General features: G+C 41.2%; 2 protein-coding genes across 2 annotated transcripts; both read left to right on the forward strand.

Moving 5' to 3' along the window:
• Nucleotides 1–16,075: 16,075 nt before the first annotated feature.
• Nucleotides 16,076–18,785, forward strand: LOC131696015 (uncharacterized). The gene is made up of 2 exons (XM_058984547.1): nt 16,076–16,426; nt 16,653–18,785. The coding sequence occupies exons 1-2, from the start codon at nt 16,076–16,078 to the stop codon at nt 18,783–18,785; spliced, it is 2,484 nt and encodes an 827-aa protein (XP_058840530.1).
• A 1,041-nt stretch (nt 18,786–19,826) lies between these two features.
• Nucleotides 19,827–21,305, forward strand: LOC131696026 (uncharacterized). The gene has a single exon (XM_058984559.1). The coding sequence runs from the start codon at nt 19,827–19,829 to the stop codon at nt 21,303–21,305; it is 1,479 nt and encodes a 492-aa protein (XP_058840542.1).
• Nucleotides 21,306–24,102: the final 2,797 nt, after the last annotated feature.

Genomic DNA, 24,102 nt, shown 5'->3' on the forward strand with positions numbered 1-24,102 from the left:
AGCCTTGTCATAGACTAGTGTATCTGGACGGTTATGGTGTAGGAGTTGGTCCAATACAACAGTACGATCCCAGTAGAGCTTCAAAAGTGGCATTTGCCAGAACAGGCACAGACAGACAGATAAAGCTAGTTCGAATCAATCTCTTCCAAAAGACTATGTTGCAGGTGCAAAATCTTAGCAACGCTGTTGTGACGGTCAGTATAGCCTGCGTTGACTAGTACGCAGCAACCTGCCATAATGTGGCCGCTGGTCTCGTGCGGTGAATGGTACATCCGACATATATCCTCGAAGTCTTGATGGCAAACATACCTCCTATTTTCCTCGATGGCATTATCCTGTCGTGAATGCAGTCATGTCTGACTCGATCACTAAAGCGATCTTACCCCTCTTGAAGCACAGGTTAGATGCAGCCTTGTCGACGTACGGTTAGTGTAGGTGGGCACCGTGCACAGCTTTCTGCTTCCACTCTGTAATCTTCTCCTCCTTAGTCTGCACATTGCAGTTAAGGTTGTAGTTCGTTTACGCTATAGTTGTGGTCTACAGTACAAACTGCTTGATATACTCCATGTAGGTTGGCATTTTCCACAAAGTATTCTCGTAGTCGTAGCTCCTGTACACATAGTGGATGTCGAATATTCCTTGTCCTCCTTCATCCCGTGGCAATGTGAATCTTACAAGCGCCGGCGCATTCCCGCTAGTTCTAAACACCTTCCTCAATTTTCTCTCAAGATTTTTCAGATCGGTTCAACTCTATTTGATGACGCCAAAACTGTAGGTCGACACGGGAACAGCAAACGTATTGATTGCTCTGACTTTATTCCTCGCGTTCGGGAAAGACTTCAAGACACAGTTCACTTGACTCAAGAACGTTATTTCGAAGCTTATGCTTGATGTCGGTGCACTGGTGTGACGAATCCCGTGCAGGGATCTGATATACTTATACGATTCATCCATATTAAATACGATACGATTCATCCATATTAAAGACCAAATCGCGTAGCTGCCGATCAAACCACTTCTGACAACGACTCCCTTTTTTATCTTTTTCTTAACGACTATGACTGAGTCATTTTTTGTTTTTATCTATGTAACGATGTAACGATGAAGGAAGAAAGTTTGGAACAGCGTGTAATAAAGTCATATAAACAAGCTTAAAGGTTGCCGACGACCCTTTGTGTTCTACCGTAAGAGTCGAGACCATCTTGAGTACTGTGGTTCTTAATATTAAAAATACTTTTTCTTCCAGTCCCTTGCTTTAAATATTAAATTTAATCAAAAAATGTGTTTAATCCACCTAACAGTGTGATGAGACATTTCTTATAACTTATCACTCTCCTCGGATATTATATCGTTTGAGAGCATTTGGAACTAACACATACTACATGGGATAGTGGCAGGACTCAGAGAATCGCTCAAATCAGCATAGGACAACATCAGTGCTAGAAATCTCAAACCAAATCAATGGGAAAGCGAAAAAATGGCCCATAAAATAGACATACCAACGAATTATTGTTAATGCTCTGTTAATAAAATATCTATATAGTGGTGGGAAAACTGAATTTTCCTAAAGGGGTTATATATTGTACTGAAACAAAAAAAACCATATTTTTAATCGATTTGAAGTTTATATTTTACTCAAATTTCCAACGCGACTGAGAACTAAGAAATCAACGCTTTTTCTTGAAAAGGGCGATACTAGCAGTGATACCGTTCAAAGAAAATCAACAGTGAATATTTCCAGACTTGGTTTTATTTCCTATTTAAGAACTATTGTGTTTTTTGATATCCTAGCTTGCATGATTCAGTGATCAAAACCCAAAACTTCATAAAGTATTTGAAATTATTAAATTAAAATTTGTTTTTGCTATTGAAATTGACAAAATGATAGTATCGCCCCTTTGGCGATTGTTTACTTTTTCGGTCCCATCTATCAGCATTGAAGTATCGCCCTTACGTTTTTTTACAATAACTACCGTTTTACACCACCGATTTCGTCCGGGTTTTTTCAATAGAGATCATTGTTACTATTTACAGCTGGTATCAGTTTGATAATCCTAAAAAATACGAAAATAACAGTTTTGCCTCTAAACTGCTAGCGAAAAAAGTATCGCCCTGTTTACATGAAGCGTGGAGGGCGAAACTTTAAATAAGCAAACAAAAATACAGTTTCGCCCGTTGTATTTTTTGCTGTAGTTTAAGAAAGCAATATCGTAGAATCAAAATTTTTAGGTTAATTTGTTGCGTTTCAAAGCCCTCATTCGCATGTAAGAAAAAAGCCCTATGTTTACATTTGTAAGTATCGCCCTTTTCACAAAAAAGCGTTGAAATGAAATCGCAGCTCCTGATATCACGCTATCTCTGAAGTACATGCGTGCATAGTTTCAAATATTACTTCGACATCGACTTTTTCTAAAGGTGACTTCCCAGTAGTATTCTTGATTTGAATTATTATCGCTAATCCTAATGCCAAAGAACAAATAAAAACCTCACGAAAACGAACCGTTTGGGAAAATCATCATCATTACTGGAACTTTCATTTTCACGAATCTTTTCGATAACCTTCCGTCACTTGCGTTAATGCACTGGGTGCACACTAGAGTGACAGAAAAAAATGACCCCCATCGGCCCACCCCTGAGTCGATTCCTAGTCCCACCAGGAGTGTCTGCTCCAAATTTGGGCCAAATCGAACAAGTCTAGCTACCGGACCAACGTGCTTGAAGTTTGTATGGGATTTTTCGACAATTTACTTGGAGAAAACCCACTTGCTCACATTTTCACCGCTAGGAGGCACTGTATACATCAGATTATCACCAAAAGTGAAACTTAAGAAGATAATTCTATTATCTACAACTTTGTTGAAGACTGCAAAGCGATCCGACTCGAACAAGAAAAGTTATTAAACTTATAACGAAGTGATGTCTGAGTCAGTTTTGCATGGGGCCTAGCGGTGCATGGTAGTGTATCAGTACTAGGTTCTAACAAACTAAACATTTTTATGGAATAATGGTTAGATTTAGCTCACTAGTGTGTTCGGAAGAATTGTAGTATATAATACGAGTTATGTTTTGGTTAGAAAACTTTAGTTCCAGCTGTGACCGCATATATAGCGCCAACACTAACTTTTCAACGGAGAGAGATAGAAATTAGGTGTCTTCTGCAAAGTTGTAGAACAAGATTTTTCAGTAATTTTGCCAAACATCTCGATATTCTATCTCTCTCCGTTGAAAAGTTAGTGTTGGCGTCATCTATGCGGTCACAGGTGGAACTAAAATTTTCTAACCAAAACATAACTCGTGTTATGTACTGCAATTCTTCCGTACATACTATTCAGCTAAATCTAACCATTATTCCACAAAAATGTTTAGTTTGTTAGGACCTAGTACTGATACACTACCATGCACTGATAGGCCCCATGCAAAACTGACTCAGACATCACTTCACTAAAAGTTTAATAACTTCTTTCAACAAAGCCGGATTGACTAGCAGTCTTCGACAAAGTTGTAGACAATTAAATTATCTTTCTTATTTTGACTTACAGTGATAATACAATGCATACAGTGCCACCTAGCGGTAAAAATGCGAGCTAGTAGGTTTTCTCCATGTAAATCGTCGAAAAATCCCATAGAAACTTCAGGAACCTTGGTCCGGTAGCTAGACTTGTCCGATTTGCTTCAAATTTGGAGCAAGTACTCCTGGTGGGACTAGGAATCGACTCAGGGGTGGGCCGAGTGAGTTTTCAAAAATTCATTATTTTTCTGGGCACTCTAGTGCACACAGTGCTCTAAAAATCTAGCGAAATCGTCTTAGGGCACCAGCGGGTCTGTAAAGAATACTAAAAATTAATTTCTATTCCATAATTTTCAGTTCAGCAATTTGAGAGTTTGTGCTCACCGCAAACCATGAAAAATAGACTACGTTGTGAAGCGATGATCACTATTTATTAAAAATCACGGTTAAATAAAAAATAAAACTATTAAAAAATTTCAAATAGTTTATAATTTTCACAAACCTATTAGGAAAAATTGTGTAATAAGCTTTCGGAATATTGTGTAGGAAAAAAGCTGAAAATTTTAAAAGAAATCTGAGGATTATGATTGATTACAGAGCTCTGGAATTTTCTATTGGAATGTTTTCAGGCATGAATTTGATATTGATGCTATTAGACAACTGTGAAATTAAGACCAACAGATCAGTTACATATCAGGACCCTATTCCGACAATTTATCAAAAGTCCTCATGATGTTTACAACAACAGGTTATCAATGTACGGATCAGATAATTGTTATTGTAATATTGAATTAAATCAGTTTGCATCAATAAATTTTCAACTCCAATCCAATTTTTTTTTGTGTGGTGGGGGGGGGGCTGTATGGTGTTAAAACCATCTCTTGGCTACGCCGTTGCTTGGAGTTATTTATTTCGCTTTTCATTTTCCGAAAAGTTTCAGATCGATCCGATGGTCATAAGTTAGAAAAATTGCAGACAGAAGGTTCGCACAAATGAACATTTTTGAACTGATAAGTTATCAAGTTCCTTCCAGACAACTTGGAAGTGTTCGGTGATTATTTCTAGCGGTTGTAGATAGAAAAATGAAATACAAAATTCGATTTATCGAAATAATGTTTGGTTTATTTCAATGGATTATTACTATATTGAACAATAAATAGGCGACGAAGAGTAATCCACAAACAACAAGCCATAACTTTTAAAGTATTCAAAATAGATATTTGAAGTCTTCAGTAAAGTTATTCGCAAAAGTAAGAGCTACAAATTTGCTGAAGGCATTATTTCGTTATAATCACTTCCAAGAAAATTTGTGAAAATATCTCACTCATAGGGGGATTAATCAGCAAAAGCACAATACCAAAAGAAAGAGCATATTACCTTCATTAAATTCTCCGAAGATACTATTGACCTAAAATAAGCCGTTTTGGCGTTAATAATAGATTACATGTTTTTGGTGATATTTCTGGCAATGGGAAATGATAGAAATCTTTCGTCCGCATTTAATGTTAAATATCTCTTTTGATAGTAGTCCGATTTCAACAATCTATAGCTTGTTCGAAAGGTATTTGTTTAAGCTGTCTAAAAACATATAAACTGTTAATCTATATTGTCAATTCCGGCAGATAATTTAAAAAAACTGCAAAAATGCCATTTTTACGCATTCAAACATTCATATCTTGAAAACTAAACATCAGAATCAAAAACAAATTAATAGCGTTCATACTGTTTTTTAGTTCTTTCATTTAAAATTGGTTTGGATAAGATCGGTTCAGCCATTGCTGAGAAACACGAATGAGAATTTGTCCGTTACATACACACACACAGACACACACACACAGACATTGTCCCAAATCGTCGAGCTGAGTCGATTGGTATATAAGACTCGGCCCTCAGGGCCTCGGAAAAAATCTTGAAAGTTTGAGCGAATTCTATACATTTCTTTTATAAGAAATGTAAAAATATTTGCCCCTTCACGCAAAACAGGGTTGCTACGGCTCTGTTACAATATTATCAGAGTCTCTAGCCAACTTTGTGGGAGACATTAAGGAATTTTGCAAGACTCAATGAGTCGATTCAAGAAAAATTCAAACCCCAACGGTAATGTTATCTTACATAAGATTATTATGTATGATAAAGTTCAACACCCAAAACATCGCCATCGGACACGACAACATTTTGACGTTGCTTCCATCATCAACTACCCCGAACCGCATTCAATATTACACAATCAAATGACGACAATTAAGGATGATATACGAATGCTTGACAAAGGAATATCACCTCTCCTATCACGCTGACAGGTTACATGTCATAATTGTAATGTTTTCTTTTAAATATAATAAAAATATATGCAGCTATATGCATTGGTTGTTGTTATTTAAACTGTTTGTATTTTTTTTTCTTTTTTAACGTCATTCAATTAGCTAGAGATTACGGGGTAGAGAAAGTTATGAAACTTTAGAGCAATAGTACTCAAGTGAGAACTACAATGTGAAATATACAAATCGGAAAATTAGAAGTTGCAGGGCCATTAAAACATGCTTAAAATCTTACAGACTAATCATTCGTCTTCTACTGAAAGGAGTCGAGCTTAGACAGCATTACTGCGAATCGCTCAAGTCTACCAACATGTCTCACGGCAAAGACAGACTGTCCCTCTTTACCATGAGAACCGACGATGTATGCATATTGTATATCGCAATAATCAATTGTTAACAGAACCTGGTACTATTCGCACAGACAATTTATTGATTTCAGAGCAAGTTTAAAATATTCCATTACAAGTATTTTAATCTATGAGAGTTCACTATAATCCAAAGCAACATTAAAAGGATCCTTAGCGTTCATATTCTTTAATTCATTCACTAAATGAATACAAAAATCTATGTCAAGGCAGCCAATTTGTGGTTTTGTGAGCTAGCGATATTTCTATTTCTTAGTTTGAAGTTCATTCACGAAATATTTCCAAGCTTAGAAAATCATAATATTTAATCGAAACGCCACACAGTTTATTGGAATGTAGGATAAAGTACCTATTTCCGCCATATTAATGAGGGCGTCTCACTAATTCGTTAATTTCTCGGCCTACAATCGATTGAAAGCGTACAAATTGGCATCAACAGCTTTGTTTCGTTGTTAAGAACCATGATAATAACACAAATGCGCTGAAAACGAGGAAATACTGTTGTTTGAGCACAACGAAAACTCAAATCGAGAGCTCCCATTGTTACATTACCATTGGAACCAATACGTTGAACAAAGATGGCAGACGCTGCTCTAACCAACGGCTTCAAATGGGCAGGTTGATAATTGAAACATGGCGAAAATATGCGCCTTTCCCTTTGTGTATGAGAAATGTTATGATCCTATTGGGAGCAACATTCACAGTTATTATGGTCTAGAAAATAACTCACTTATTTCAATGTATGCTATCGAAATTTTCATATTCAGCCAATTATCCATAACAATAAATCTCCTATGCAAACTACAGTGCAAATATGCAAGATAACCGACACAATATTTTCCATATCTGACTTGAAACTTTCCATGTCTTCCCAAAGTAGTAAGAGCAAACAAAACAATGGAAAGTTAGCAGCAGATACAGTACAGGTTCGAGTAAAAACAAGTTCCGTGTTCCGTTGAAAGATTTTTCCCATCTTTTCGTTTACTTTCAAAAAACAATCTTGCCTGCATCGGAACTGTAGTGGAGCGTTGTGAACATCGACCGAGGGGACGCATCTATTTAGTTTCATCATCTGCACCTCGGGCTACCAATAAACTTGGTCGTGTTGGTGTCACACAGTCGGTTACAGTTCTAGTCGGTTACAAAACAGACGAGAAATAATGGCACGATAGTGGTAACTTGCGGATAGAAAAAATGAACGATGATAATGGAACTCGAACTATGGGAAGCAACAGCGTTGCAAGGTTGGATTGTTGGTAACCCTAAAACTTTGAAAAGAGCGCCGGAGGAGCAAAGAATGTAGAAAAAATAGCCGAGGACAACTACAGACTGAACTCTTTCTCAAAGAAACACGTCCCAAACCGCACATCCACCATGATTCTCTAATGTATTCTCGAAAAGGACAACAAAAAGGACGAAATTGCAACCTAAAACAGAAACTATGATGCTCTCACCGATCGTTATAAAATATCTAACCTCAACTGCTTTCAAAGTAAAACATAAAGTTGGAACTGCTGGGAACGGATGACGGCGAAAAGTTTCATCTTTCGCCAAGGTACATTGCATGTGTGTGTATGTGCTCAGATTGGAGAACAATCCAAAACTTTGAAAAGCATGTGCCATGCCCTTCCCGCAGCGAGGTCGGGCAAACACAAACCAATCCATTGGTTGAAACTTTTTCATTAAGATTTTTACTTTGTAGGTAATTGCTGCTTTGTGAGCGCGGGTATACATTGAAAAAGGAAATAGTTTTGCGATCAACATTTGATAGATACCTAGCTACCTAAATTGCAAACTTACATGAATCTACTAGTTTTTTCATCAGTACATTTTGTGGAATACTGTTTTTCCGAAATTACGTTTCTCCGAATAGGACGAGTTGTAAACAGGTGAAAAGCAATAGTAATAGACATTTTTAATAAACATGGGGTTCCGACAATATGTCAAAATGGTGTTTTTTAACTTTTTGAGATAAAATTTTATATTGAAGGGAAAGTTGTTGGCAGTTGAAAATCAATAGTATTGGATATTTTCAATCCACATAATATTTGGGTCCGCCGATGTGTCAAAATGGATCAACTTTTCGGCAAATGTACCGTAATTTGGGGGGTGTAAGAACTTCAGCGTGGAAAAAATAACATTTTTTGCGATTTTTTAGAACTTTGCGTGAAGCTAATTGATCAAAACTTTCGTGCCTATCATTTCAAAAACATTCTGTATTTTTTATGCAAAAATATCGACCAACGACTCTCCGACGAAGCATTTTGTAGAACGTCTCTGGGAAAAAAAACATGATTTGCGGTGTTACCTGCCATTCAAAAACTACTTAACCGATTTATTTCAAACTTTGCATACACATTCTATGTAAAAAATACCTAAGTCGTAGGTTAAGTTTCTGAGATAATTTTTCAATTAAGGGGGTTTTTACTCCTAAAAAGGTGAAATTATTCGTGAAAATTAAATTTTTGTATTTAAAATAAGTGAAAAACCTCCTTAATTGAAAATTTATCTCAAAAACTCAATGTAGGAGTTAGGTATTTTTTACATATAATATGCAATTTTTAAAAAAAAAAACGGTTAAGTAGCTTTTGAATGGCAGGCAACACTGCAAATCATGTTTTTTTTCAGAGACGTTCTACAAAAAGTCCGTATAATACTTAATTGGCTCAATTAGCATTAACCCAATGTTGTCTTTCGACAAACTTATTTTATCATATGTGTGTAAAGTGGATGAATCACCTACAAGCGAACCCCCCCCCCCCCCCCCTAGCATATCTTGGTATGCCCAACAGGGTCTGAAGAGGGTGCATGAGGTGGACGTTTGAGGGGGATCTGTTGGGAGGCTTTGATGGAGGAAAAGGCGTGATGGGGAGACTTAAGTGGGGAAGGGGCTCAGGAAATGGGGGGGGGGACTACTCACTGCATAACCCCAGCTACGCCCCTGTTAAAATACAGAAATCATGTACAGGGCCGGGATTATGTTAACGATAACCTTTCTACATGTGAAAGGCAAAAATGTGCCAGTCCAAAAAAGTCAATACTCGTCAAAAAAAATTTACGAGATTGTATCAAATCTCGACGTTTCATGCATTTTAAAGTCATTTGGCATCAAAATTACAAATTTGATTTTGAAAATTTCCTCTACTTCCCCCTTTGAGAATTTTTCAGTTCAGTTTATATGGAAATTTGCTGTGTGGTCGCACTCTTCAACCCGTAATTCAGGAACCGGAAATACAATCAATAAAAAATTCAATTGCGGCCGATGGGAAGATTGTACCTTTTTTAAGACTAAGTTTGTGCAAATCGGTTCAGCCATCTCTGAGAAACAGAGGTGGCATTTTTGTCCACATACAAACATACACAAGCACACGCATACATACACACACGCACATTTCCGATCTCGACGAACGAGTCGAATGGTATATGACACACGGCACTCCGGGCCGGGATTAGATTGACGATTTTTAAAGTGATTGAATAACCTTTCTATATGAGAAAGGCAAAACAGACTATCGTGAAAATAGCTTCATAAGCCAATTTCCTTCATATATCTCGGAACACAAATCAGAAACTCATTATTTGACACCAATCATCACAAGCGCGGAATAGCTATCGCTTCCGGTCTAGTTTATTCCAGAAGCTAGCCGTATACATATGAATAAGTGGAAATAATCACCCTGATGTGATGGTTCAAAACTAGGAGAGCGTGGTATTTATTATATTCGACAAGACGCGATTCCAATCGATTATGGAATGATTCGTTGGCTGGAGATGTCCGAATAGCACTAGATCCCCAAAAAGGACGTGCCAAGAATCGCTCTTAAATATATTTACGAGTAGCTGTTAACGCTAAATTTATCTTTAATAATTCTTCGTTCGTTCGCGCGGCACAGATTCGGTCATGCCGTCTTTTAGCGTCCTGTTTAGCCATCGAAAATTTCCGTCTCAAGGAAGAAACCAACCAACGACGTGCTCAATATAATGTTAAATAATATTAGAATTTTATTTGACGTATCTTTTATGGGCAAATTGCCAATAAATGTATATTTTAATAACTAATATCGCTATCATAAAACTTATATTTTACTTCAATAAAATATTTATATTCCACTTTGGAAGCAGCATGTTCTGCTTCCTGTTTCGACGAGCGAATGTATAAAAGAGGGTCACCACTGAAGAGAAGCAGTGTCGTTGAATAAAACGCTTGGATTAAGCATCCTTGTATTCTCGATGAGCATCATCGTTGCCGTTCATTCCAGTGGGTGACATATAATCGCTATTCCATCGCTTCAGTCTTTGCACGCCTGTAGCTTTCCTTGCCTCAGCTCATGTTCATACTAGAGCTGAAATTTTTTCTTGGCGACAAAGTATATCGGCTTTGGCCCACACATGCTAAATCTGTGCATGTTTATCATTGCTGATCGTTCATTAGCTACTATTTATATGGATACTAACTGTAACCCGGCAAGCATCAGTGCACCCATCGAAACAAACTAAACGAATTTCTTAGAATGAAGAAACTTGTCGTAATGCTCGGGGATAAACAACGTTCTTGGTTTGACTATCTAGAGCACAATTGAATAAATCGTTCGGTTTCCCTGCACGCAATCGTTTAAAATCTGTTAGTTTTATCCGAAATCGTAGTGGTAGTACATCTTCTCCTTTATATTTTCCAGTTAGAATTGTCACATAAATGAGTTTGCCCAATCTAGGTTATTACCATTAGGTGATAGTAACAGATCTTTAGCCTCTGAGGTATTACGATTGTACCGAGAAATTCCTTTGTGACCCCAATAACCAACCTGTAAATTCAAAACCAAAAGTCAGAACTGAATGAAATTCAATAACAGTCATTGGGACTATTATATCTTTCCATTGAAATCAATGCTGCAAAAATCGGTTAAGAGTTTGGTCGGCATTAGCTTATGAACTTAGCGAGTTTCCGGGGCGCATCAAGAACCGCCATAAGTGGCCAATGTGGTTAAAGCCACTTTGATTGAGAATTAGTAATGTAGACCAAGTATTGTTGAAACCATTTAAATATGTACATCATTCGTACATCAGAGGGTTACCAGTTTATATAGGAATTCACTGTGTGACCGCACTCTTCATCCCGTAACTCCGGAACCGGACGTCAGATCAACCAAAAATTCAGTAGCAGCTTATGGGAGCATTATACCTTTCAATCGGTTTGTGTAAATCGGTTCAGCCATCTCTGAGAAAATTGTGTGACTTTAAATGACACACGCATACACCACCTACACTGCCCATAAACGCATAAGAGTCCCATGTGGATTTTTGTCGAAAATGAGTTATCCGTTGGAATGTATTCTGTATCACCACTGAATCACACTGCACAAATAAGATTACCGGTTTTGTTCAGAAAATATAAAAAAAAATACCAAAACATGGTTGTCCCATCCATTTGGCTCAATGGATGGGACAATCTTGAACAGCGTTTTTCTCGGCTTGCTGTTTTTCAACATGGGACTCTTATGCTGTTATGGGCAGTACACCTCACAGACATATTCCAATCTCGACAAACTGAATCGAATGGTACATTCGGAGGCTGGTTAAAAAGTTGATTTTTTGAATGATTGCATAGCCTTTCTTTATATGAGAGAGGCAAAAAACTTTTGGGAGTAGAACGAAAACAAAAAGAGCGGGGTTCCAGGTAACTGCTGGTAAAAAAATTGTCGAAAAAAATGGAACGGGGCTTAAAAGTTTAAAACCAAAATCAATGGAAATGGTCATTCTAAATTTTCGCAAAAAGTCTTACATAAAATGCTTGGTAAGGGAACATGGGGAGACTTGACCAAGAGCAGAATTATTTTAATTGACTATGATGTATTCTATTAGGTTCCTAATTTTTTTCTAAAATATGTTTATACTTGTTTCGGTCCCTTAGGGTAATTTTAAAAGTTTGGAATGATAAACACTTTCCATATAGAAAATATTCCACAATTAATAAATTTGCATTAAATTATGTAACTTTTTTATCAAACTTTGTATGGACATATCTATTCGACTAATAATTACTTTCAAAGTATTCATACATTATTTTATTCTTTATGAACTAGTGAAATGATTTTACATAAATCGGAACCTTCAAATAGTTAGTACTAAAATTTGCACGCCATTGAACGCAATCCCAGTCAAAAAGGGCAAGTTGCTGGCTAACAGGGGGCTATTTGCCAACTCGGATGCGCTAATTGCCCTTCAATTTGCCAGCAAATTGCTGGCAATTAGGGGGCTATTTCAAATGCAACATTTGGGCGAAATCGCCGAGGCAACGCGCCATTTAATCGCCCTTAATTGCCTAATATGAAAATTACAAATATTACTTATTTTCGGATTCATATTCTACTCACATAAACTTATCAATATGTACACTAGGTAATCACCACCAAACTATAGGAAGAATCAATGGTGAAATTGGCATTGCACACCAAAACTTACCACAATCTGACTTTTATTAAGAGTTTAGGTCAGATATCTTGTTCCACTATATTTACACACGATTCCACAATTTCCCACATTCGTTGGCTAAATGAAGTGCACTAGACAAACAAAATACAAGTGAGAACACGCCAATCGTTTAAAAAACTATTTTAAGCTTAAGCCAAACATGAACCGCCATGTTTGAAAAACGCAAAACAACCAAGTCCTTTTCAGCCGCCAGAAAAATTAGTCTAAGTGTTGAAATAGCCTTTATATCGCATTCGCAAATTGCATTTGTTCCTAGGCGCAATTAACACAGGTGAGTTGAGTTAAACGTCAAACTGTTTAAATCGCCTGACCATGTTCGTCCGCATTTTTTTGGCCGGGATAACTGGGGAGACTTGACCAAGATTTTATGGGGAGACTTGATCAAGTGGCAATAAGCTGAAGAGAGATAAAAAATTTCTGATATTTACTAGGCTGTTGTACCTGCTGTTAATGTTATTCACGTCACAACAAAATCCCACCTCAAACATCAGTCAATACCTTTTAGTAACACTAAACAAAGTGAGCAGTAAAATGGCTGATTTGGTAACGTTTGAACATGCAATATAAGCATTACAGTTAACATTTAGAAGGAAATGCATTAAAAACAGTCGAAATTTATGAAATGCAACCATTTTATATTTTTTCCTGCTACCTAAGGATCTCGACAATATGGCAAAAAATGATTAGACCATGTTTTATGTCATTATTTTTTGATAATACTTCTTGGTGATTTCAACCAACCAGGACTGATGTGGGTTTCTTCTGGAAGTGGATACGCTTACCCTAACCCGTTATCATCGACAACAAATCCTGCCACCCGCTTCCTTCTGAACGGGATGGCTTTTCACGGACTTAATCAATTAAGCACGATTTCCAACCATCAATCCCGTTTTCTTGACCTTGTGTTCGTCAGTGAGAATGCTTTGCCTGAGTGTTCTGTTAGTGAAGCTTCCAGTGTGATCGTTCCTTTGGATAACTGTCATCCCGTATTAGAAATATCCATTTCCATCATTAGTTCACCACAGTATGGAAAAGCTTTAGCTGTGAATCGTCGTAATTTTCACAAAACTGATTTAGCAGCACTACGTCGCACCCTATCGCTGATTGACTGGAGTGTACTACTTGATCAAGTTGATGTAAATGCTGCAGTGTCGATCTCTATAACCGATTACTCATTGACTGTGTTGAAAAATCCGTGCTAGAATATCAACCTCTCAAGAAGCCTCCCTGGTCTAACGCCATGCTTCGGAATCTGAAACGCATCCGTACCAAAGCCCTACGTGCGTACACGAATCGTCGATGCCCTATTCTCAAGCGCTTTTTCGCACTCGCCAGTAATGAATTCCGCTGTTACAATAAATTGCTGTACAAAGGATATGTGAACCGAATCCAACAAAATTTACGACGAAATCCGAAGGGATTCTGGGCTTTTTTTAAAACGAAGAGAAAGGAAACGGGTCTTCCGTCTAGAATGGTCTACAATGGCGAAGTAGCGACTACAACGGCGGAAAAATGCTCCCTATTTGCCAGCTACTTCTCAAGTGTCTTCACGACTGATGTGCCATCTGCCATCGAGCTCGAAAACGCGACCCGTGATGTTCCCATTGGTGCAGTGGATATGGATGTATTCACTATTTCAGTACAATCGGTTCTCTCTGCAATACGGAAAACAAAATCGCCATATGCTCCAGGATAAAGTGCTACGCCTTCTGCTTTTCTGAAAAAAATGTTTCGATATCTTAGCGATCCCACTGACGCACCTTTTCAATGTGTCGCTTCAGCAGCAAAAATTTCCCGATGAATGGAAGTTTTCAGTTATGTTTCCGGTACATAAGAAAAATGACAAAAGCAACATCTTGAACTACCGGGGAATCACTTCGCTGAGAGTTGAGTTACAAAACTTCGAATCGCTTAACAACGAGGTGCTGTTTTTTGCTAGTAAACATTACATAAGCCCTTGTCAGCACGGATTCTTCCCTGGTCGATCGGTAGAGACGAATTTAGTTAGCTTCACATTGTTTTGCATTGAAGACATATCCAGGAAACTCCAGGTGGACACGGTCTACACAGATCTTAAGGCCGCTTTCGACTCAGTTAACCATGAGATACTGCTTGCAAAGCTTGATAAACTAGGATGTACCTCAGGATTCTGCCACTGGCTTCGATCCTACCTTGTACCGTCGTGCAAATTGGTGACAACGTGTCTGAATCCTATTGTAATAATTGTAGCATGTTCACCTTTTTCGTAATTTTTGTCATTATTCGTTCACTACGCTCACTATGCCAAAACGCATTGTTCGTGCACAACGAAAAAACGATATTAGCGCGCCACCTATATCTCAGCGGTGCACGAAACCGACCACTGGCTCCATCATTCATCGATCATTTATCGATGCCCAAACCGTGGTAGCCATCATATGCATCCAGCTCCCGGTGAAAGCATATAAAAGGGGGCGCCGTCCGTGGTCGCGCCTCTTAGTCGTCAGCTGATAATCTACAAACGTCAAATCATTTTAGCAGTCAGTTCAACTGTGCGAGTGCGCGATTCGTTTTGAGATAAAATTTATTAAGTTGAATAGTTTAGTTAGTTGAATAAATTAACTTAATTATATTAGTGTCTGAAAATATAAGTGCGTGAGTGAGGAATACCTACCTTTATTGTTGCCCTGCTGATCGCTGCTCGTCGATACTCCGAAGTCCGCCGATCACCTGCAATTAAAAGAAGAAAATACTCACCAGTCATCACCGCTATTCAACGCTGCTTTGGATTACACCTGTAAGTCTGTTGATCACCTGTACTCTCTGTGCTACTCGACATATGGTCCTTCGAGCCGGATAAGCGTCGAACTCCGTTTGTCCGCTATCGCGACGCTCGCCTGACGCCGCTACGTCCGCCATCCCTGACGCTTGTCAGGAACGCCATCGCGACCTGTTCTTCAGAATAGCTGCTTTGTTCTGAAGGAAGACGCTGCTTCTAATCAATTGTTGGGAACGACTTCGACCGCTGCTGCAACTGCTGGAGGAAATATTATAATTACAAGGCATTTTCATTGCCTTGCCAAGGTAATTGAGGTTCCAATACCCGATAATCTTCCTCTTTGAGCTGCGCGGTCTTCTGTTTTCAGAACCCATTCGACATCGTGCCTCCGCTGGAAATCATTGGCACCTGCTAGTGACGTTGTGCCTGCGTCAAATCCGTTTGCTAGTTTCATTGTTGGACTGTTCCTGGCTGCTACGATCCAAGTCAACGACCCTATACGGTTAAGGAAGGCTGCTGCTTTAATTAATACAAGACAATTAATTGCCTATCAAAGTTAATTAGGGTTCCATAACCATTTACCCTCTCCGTTTGTGCTACGCGGTCTTTTGTGTTACAGATCCGTCTCGCCGCCGACATGTCTGTTGAACGTCGCATTAGAGGGTTCAAGCTGCGACAGAAGAGCCTGCTGACGTCATTCAACGCGATCAAGCAATTCGTAGATGAGTACGATGATGACGACAGTGATGCAAATGAAGTTCCTGTGCGCCTGGAGAGCCTGATTAAGCTCTGGGCAGATTTAAATGCGATCCAGATGGAACTGGAGTCCATCGACGAAGGAAATCTGGACGAGCAACTGAAGCAGCGGACCGAGTATGAATCGGCATACTATCGGGTCAAAGGGTTTCTGCTGGCCAAGAATAAAGGTTTTAACCCGAACGTCACTAATACTCTCTCAACCAGTCGTAGTCCTCCGTCGGCATCGCAGGTGCGTTTGCCTGACGTTAAACTCCAGGTTTTCAATGGAAATCTTGACACCTGGTTGAATTTTGACGATTTGTTCGTTTCGTTATATCCAGAATTTTTATTATCTCCGTTCGTCATTATTGGGCGATGCACTGAAACTCATTCAAACGATTCCAATCAACGCTAATAATTATCCAGTCGCATGGAATTTACTCGTCGACCACTTCCAAAACCCTGCGCGTTTAAAGCAGTCATATGTTGATGCATTGTTCGAGTTCCCTTCGATAAAAAGAGAGTCTGCTGCGGAGTTGCATTCGCTGGTGGAGAAATTTGAGGCCAACGTCAAGGTCCTTCAGCAGTTAGGGGAGAAGGTCCAATTCTGGGACATTCTATTGATTCGGATGCTGAGTATTCGCCTCGACCCGACGACGAGAAGGGACTGGGAGGAATTTTCGACTGCGAAGGAGGCCATTTCTTTCAAGGACCTGACGTCATTCATCCAGCGCAGGGTCACCGTGCTGCAGAATATCCAGAGCACTACGGTAGATGTTCCTGTTTCCGGCCAAGTGAAAAAGCCATCTCAACGACCAGTCGCTAGTCACAATGCAGCCCCGTTCAACGCAAGGAGGTGCATCATCTGCAACGATCATCATCCCCTTTATCAATGCGCTACGTTTTCCAAGATGGGTTCAGAAGACAAGGAGAAGGAAGTTCGTCGCAATCATCTCTGTCGGAACTGCTTACGGAAGGGTCATCAAGCGAAGGACTGTTCGTCAACGAGTACCTGCCGCAAGTGTCGGGGCAAGCATCATACTCAGCTTTGTTCCAGTCAACAACCAACCAGCTCAGGTCAGAAGACAACCAACTACACAGATAAAAGGTCTATGCCTGCTGCATCTACCAGCAATCCACTCACTGCATCTGTGTCAGCCACCATCGAGCCTGCCAGCTTCGCTTCCGTTAGTCAAGGACGGAAGGCAATTCTACTTGCTACTGCTGTAGTCATCGTTGTCGACGACAGTGGAAGAGAGCACACAGCACGTGCGCTGCTAGATTCCGGTAGCGAATGTTTCGTTACCGAATCATTCTCCCAGCAAATCAAAGCGCAACGGAAGAAGGTCCATCTTCCGATTGTTGGCATCGGTCAGTCGTCGACGCATGCTAGGCACAAATTGTCAACCACAATTTGCTCTCGCACAGGAAGGTATTCGACTAGCTTGGAATTTCTAGTTCTTCCCAAAATTACCATCGATCTGCCGTCGACTTCTGTTGATACTTCGGCCTGGGAGATTCCGCCGAGTATACAGCTAGCTGATCCGTCATTCTGCAGCACCAACCCAATCGATCTCATCTTGGGAGCAGAAATTTTCTTCGACTTGTTCAAGGTCTCTGGTCGAATTCCGCTTGGCGATAACCTTCCGGTACTCGCGAACTCCGTTCTTGGCTGGGTAGTGTCGGGAAGGTCTTCTCATGGTCAACTGATTGCTCCAATCATCGCAAATGTCGCCACCGTCAACGACGTGCACCGTCTAATGGAAAGGTTTTGGTCCATCGAGGAAGACAACGCCTCTCCGTGCTATTCCGTCGAAGAAGCGGCCTGCGAGGAACACTTCCGTCGCACGGTAACCCGCAACACCGAAGGTCGATACATAGTTCGACTGCCACTGAAGCAGGATGTGTTGTCTAGCCTCGTCTACAACCGTCGTACCGCTCTACGTCGTTTTCACCAGCTAGAAGGTCGTCTAGTCCGCAATCCCAACCTGCATCAACAGTATCGAGTCTTTGTCGAGGAATATCACGCGCTAGGGCACATGCAGCGCGTAACGGACTACGAAAATCCTCCGACTCCATGCTACCATCTTCCGCATCACGCTGTAGTGCGCGAAGATAGCACGACGACCAAACTGAGGGTAGTTTTTGACGCGTCGTGCAAAACCCCCAACGGACCATCGCTGAACGACGCGCTTCTGGTTGGACCAACCGTGCAAGAAGACCTGCGATCAATTATAATGCGAGCCCGAACACACCCAGTCATGCTGATCGCTGACATCAAGCAGATGTACCGCCAAGTCCTGGTAGACGAGCAGGACACTCCACTGCAGCGAATTGTTTGGCGAGTTTCCCCCGACACTTCGATGGAAACTTTTGAACTAAAGACCGTAACATACGGCACAGCCAGCGCACCGTACCTTGCAACGAGAGTTCTCCAGCAACTAGCCGACGACGAGCGCGACGAGTACCCCGAAGCAGCTGAAGTTCTACGAAAGGATTTCTACGTCGGCGATCTGTTTTGTGGTGGACGCAACATAGCAGAAACAACCGCTTTACGCAAGCAGCTCGACGCGCTGTTAATCAAGGGCGGTTTCGAACTCCGCAAATGAGCATGCAATGAAGAAGCAGTACTGGAGGATGTCCCAGCAGAAAATCGTGCTGTACAAGGGTCGGTCGACCTAGACCGAGATCCGTACATAAAAACGCTTGGACTGCCCTGGGAACCGTCCACCGACCAGCTCCGCTACAAAATTCAGCTTCCGATATCGACGACAGACGCATCACTAACGAAACGCATCGCACTATCGTACATCGCCTGTTTATTTGATCCGCTTGGACTCGTCGGACCCGTCGTAACCACAGCCAAAATATTTATGCAGACACTCTGGACCTTGAAGGACGACGACGGCAAAATTTGGAGCTGGGACAACGAGCTACCACCAGCCATCAAGGTACGCTGACAAGAGTACCAATCGCAACTCCATCTGCTGAATAATTTGCGCATCGACCGTTGCATTCTTCTTTCGAATCCCGTATCAGTCCAGCTGCATTTCTTCTCCGACGCTTCGGAACACGCATACGGCTCGTGCGTCTACGTCCGCTCGACAAACGCCTCTAGTGCAGTTAAAGTTTGTCTGCTGACTGCGAAATCAAAGGTCGCACCCCTGAAAAAGCAAAGCATTCCGCGACTCGAGCTCTGCGGTGCCCTTCTGTCCGCTGAGCTCTACGAGAAGGTAACGTCATCTCTCCAAATACACGCAGAAACGTTTTTTTGGGTCGATTCTACCATCGTCCTGAGTTGGTTAAATTCTTCTCCGTCGACCTGGACAACGTTCGTGGCCAATCGAGTCTCCAAGATTCAGACCGCCACGCAAAACTGCTCTTGGAACCACGTAGCAGGCCAGCAAAACCCAGCCGACCACATTTCCAGAGGAATACCGGCAGAAACCCTTCTCCAATGCGATCTCTGGTGGTAAGGATCACAATGGCTTCAGAACGACCAAAGCGACTGACCCATACAACAACACGACAACATTCAGCATTCCGAAGTTCTCGTAGAAGCAAGGAAAGCACCGGCAGCAGTAACTTTCACCGCCGCCAAACCATCATTCGTCGACGAATTCGTCGAAAATTTCTCCAACTTACAGCATATGGTCCGAGTACCCGCTTACTGTCGACGATTTCTCCAGAACTGTCGGAAAACTTCTATAGCACGAAAGGAATCAGCACATCTCACAGTCGACGAGCGGAAGGAAGCAAAAGCGACGATTATCGGACTCATCCAACAGCAAAGCTTCAACACCGAGTACAAGGCCCCTCAACAAGCACAAGCAGTATCCCCGAAATCTCGCATCCGTTGGTTTCATCCTTTCATAGGCTCTGATCAACTGATTCGAATTGGCGGCAGGCTGGGAAAGGCAAATCAACAGTATGACAGCAAACACCAGATTCTTCTTCCTTCTTCGCATCATTTCTCCACCATATTCGTTCGCTACTACCATGAGAAACATCTGCATGCAGCACCACAACTTCTGCTCAATCTTCTTCGATTACGATACTGGATCACCGGGGGCAGAAGTTTGGCCAAACTCACAGTGCACAAATGTGTGATTTGCGTTCGAGCTCGCCCCAAACTGCTCGAGCAATTTATGGCTGAACTACCCGCAGCACGAATCACCGCAGCTCGACCATTCTCTGTGACCGGCGTCGACTATTGGGGACCGATTCAACTAAAACCACCCCATCGAAGAGCTGCATCTATCAAAGCCTACGTTGCAGTTTTCGTGTGCTTTGCAACGAAAGCTGTGCACCTTGAACTAGTGGGTGACCTGAGCACTGCCAAATTTATTGAAGCGCTTCGCAGATTCGTCTCTCGTCGCGGATTGTGCGCTGAAATCTACAGCGACAACGAACGCAACTTTTTAGGAGCAGCCAACGAACTGCGTCAAATATTGCAAAGCAAAGATCGCCAGCAAACAATCGCCCGCGACTACGCCGACAACAGAATCCATTGGCATTTCAACTCCCCAAGAGCATCGCATTTTGGTGGCTTGTGGGAGGCCGCAATTGCATCAGCGCAGAAACATTTCGTACGAGTACTTGGAACTCACACGCTTGCCTACGACTCGATGGAAACACTGCTAGCACAAATCGAGTGCTGCCCCAACTCCCGCACGCTTGTGCCACTGTCCGATGAATCTAGCGACTTGGAGGCACTCACACCAGGTCATTTTCTCACTGGAGCTGCACTGAAGGCTGTCCCGGGCATAGATGTCACCGACATTCCTTTCAACAGACTTCGACAGTGGCAACAACTTAAAAAAATGTTCCAACAGCCGTGGAAACGAAGGAACCTAGAATACATTTCAACACTACAAGGGCGAACGAAATGGTACAACCCTCCGATACACATAACGAAGGACCAGTTGGCAGTTATCAAGGACGAAAACTCCACTCCGATGAGCTGGCCGACTGGAAGAATCGTTGAACTTCACCCCGGGGACGACGGAACATCTCGTGTCATCACACTACAGACACCCAACGGCCGATACACTCGACCGGTATCCAAAATTTGTCTGCTGCCAATTTCATCAGCAGCAGAAAATCAGTCACCACCCACTACAGTATAATTTCAACACCTACCTGGTCTTTCATCATCGCATTACACTCGTTATTAGCAGCAGTTCGTCGGTACTCACCTGTTCCAACCAGCAGTACCTGAAATTTATTACAATTAGGGCCCACATATTGATGGGACAAGGTAAGCACCTGTCCAACACTTTTATTTCCAAAAACCTTCTACCGGGTCTTATGTTTTATTTCATGCTGCTACTGACGGACGTTCATCATTCAACTATCGGACAAGTACCAAATCTTGCTGCTCCTGTTGGATGCAAACATCATCACATTATACTACACCTGCAATCCATAAATACAAGGCCCTCATACTGTTTGGGCAAGGTAAGAACCTGTCCAACTAATTTAGTTTATTTAAAACCCTCTACCGGGTCTTCTTTTTGTGTTTTTTTTTTTTGTTGCTGCTGTCATCAACACACAACATCGCTCGAGAGACGAAACAACACAACATACACAGCATACTCATCGAGATATCTCCTGGGATCATCGACGACGTTATTGGTGTGTCAGAAAGAAATGCACTTTCTGACGGGGGCAGTATGTTCGTGCACAACGAAAAAACGATATTAGCGCGCCACCTATATCTCAGCGGTGCACGAAACCGACCACTGGCTCCATCATTCATCGATCATTTATCGATACCCAAACCGTGGTAGCCATCATATGCAACCAGCTCCCGGTGAAAGCATATAAAAGGGGGCGCCGTCCGTGGTCGCGCCTCTTAGTCGTCAGCTGATAATCTACAAACGTCAAATCATTTTTAGCAGTCAGTTCAACTGTGCGAGTGCGCGATTCGTTTCAAGATAAAATTTATTAAGTTGAATAGTTTAGTTAGTTGAATAAGTTAATTATATTAGTGTCTGAAAATATAAGTGCGTGAGTGAGGAATACCTACCTTTATTGTTGCCCTGCTGATCGCTGCTCGTCGATACTCCAAAGTCCGCCGATCACCTGCAATTAAAAGAAGTAAATACTCACCAGTCATCACCGCTATTCAACGCTGCTTTGGATTACACCTGTAAGTCTGTTGATCACCTGTACCTGTACTCTCTGTGCTACTCGACACGCATCACATCAAGAAATATTCAGACGCTTGTGTACAAATATTCCCTTGCATGCAATTTTAGCCTATTTCGGATGAACTTTCAAAAAATAAAACATAAATTCAAAACCCAAATGCGCATGGGAATGAAATGGATAGATACTAATGTGTTAAGAGGAAAGAGTATTCTTAAAATTCAAGCGAGTGAAATGGTTATCGAAAGAGTAGTATTTGTAAAAATACGTACTTCCGACTACGAATACTCGAATCACTTGACGCCTATCTGAGTATTTACAGAACTGCAACTCGTCCATTTCGATCCTGAACGTGGAAGAGGCAACAGTGTGAAGTTCTTTTTTTAGTATCGCGGTGTGTTTTAAAAGGTAGTTTGTTAAAAATGTGAGAAGTTTTTTAGGATTAAATTTATTAAAAAAAGTTCCTTTCCGATAGGCATAGCTAGTGCGGTCAGTGAATTGTGCGGTCAACAAATTTAAATTCGTTACATTTCGTGCGAACTTGTGTGTGAAAAGAAAGTAAGAATTAATAATTGAGTTGTGTGATAAAAAGCTTCAAAGCGTCGATCGACGGCCTCTTTTCTTTTATTGAAAGTTTGGAGGTTTTCCGCCATCCGCGTTCAAGCGACGCATACGCTCGGCACGCCGCCCGTCTCGTCTGCCACCCCCAAGGTTGTACACTAGGTCCATTACTATTTTCATTGTTCTTGAATGATGCGGTCTTTGTTCCAATGCGTGGAGGGAAACTGTTTTTCGCCGATGACTTGAAAATATTTCTTGTGATAAGGAATGAAGCCGATTGCCGTGAGTTACAGTGTCTCATTGATGCATTTTACAATTGGTGTCAAAGAAACATGTTGATCCTTTGTGTTACGAAATGTTTTGTCATCAGTTTTCATCGTACAAGGGACATGCTAAATTTTAACTACAACATTGCCGGAACTCAGTTGCAATGCGTTGACCACGTAAAAGATCTAGGTGTTATTCTCGATGAAAGGCTAACTTATACCAATCACCTGTCAGCGACTATCGACAAAGCAAATCGACTTCTAGGTTTTATGTTCAAAATTTCCAGCGAATTCCGGGTTTTATGTTCAAAATTTCCAGCAAAATTTCCAGCGAATTCTGTGTTTCAAGACTTTATATTGCTCACTGGTGCGCTCGCAGTTGGAATTTGCAAACATCGTCTGGTGCCCTTATCATGCAACGTGGAGTGAAAGGATTGAAGCTGTCCAGCGCAAATTTATACGATATGCTTTACGTCAATTGCCTTGGAATGATTCGTTGAACCTGCCACCATATGAGAACCGTTGCAGACTATTAGGACTACATACTTTGCAAGAACGTAGACATGCTTCGCAGGCCATTTTCATATCAAAGCTTCTGTTGGCTGAGTATGATGTTCCCGATCTTCTAGGACAAATCAACCTCTACGCCCCAACCCGTGTTCTTCACCCTCGGACATTACTACACATCAAAATGCGAAACACCAACTACGCTGCCAATAGTCTGATTGCAGCGATGGTTCGTCGCTTCAACGAGCTTGCCGAGCACTTTGACCTCAATTATAATTCATCACAATTTTGTCACCGTTTGCTGTTACATTAGGTTAATTATTTTTAGTTTAGTTCATTAAGACTTAGTGTCAGATGAACACAAATTTTTAAATACAAATACAAATGAAACGCTAACGGCAACCGTACACTGGGGTACAAATGTACCCCACGCCAATTT

This window comes from Topomyia yanbarensis, chromosome 1, assembly GCF_030247195.1.
Source record: "Topomyia yanbarensis strain Yona2022 chromosome 1, ASM3024719v1, whole genome shotgun sequence".
In the NCBI taxonomy this organism is placed as follows: domain Eukaryota; kingdom Metazoa; phylum Arthropoda; class Insecta; order Diptera; family Culicidae; genus Topomyia; species Topomyia yanbarensis.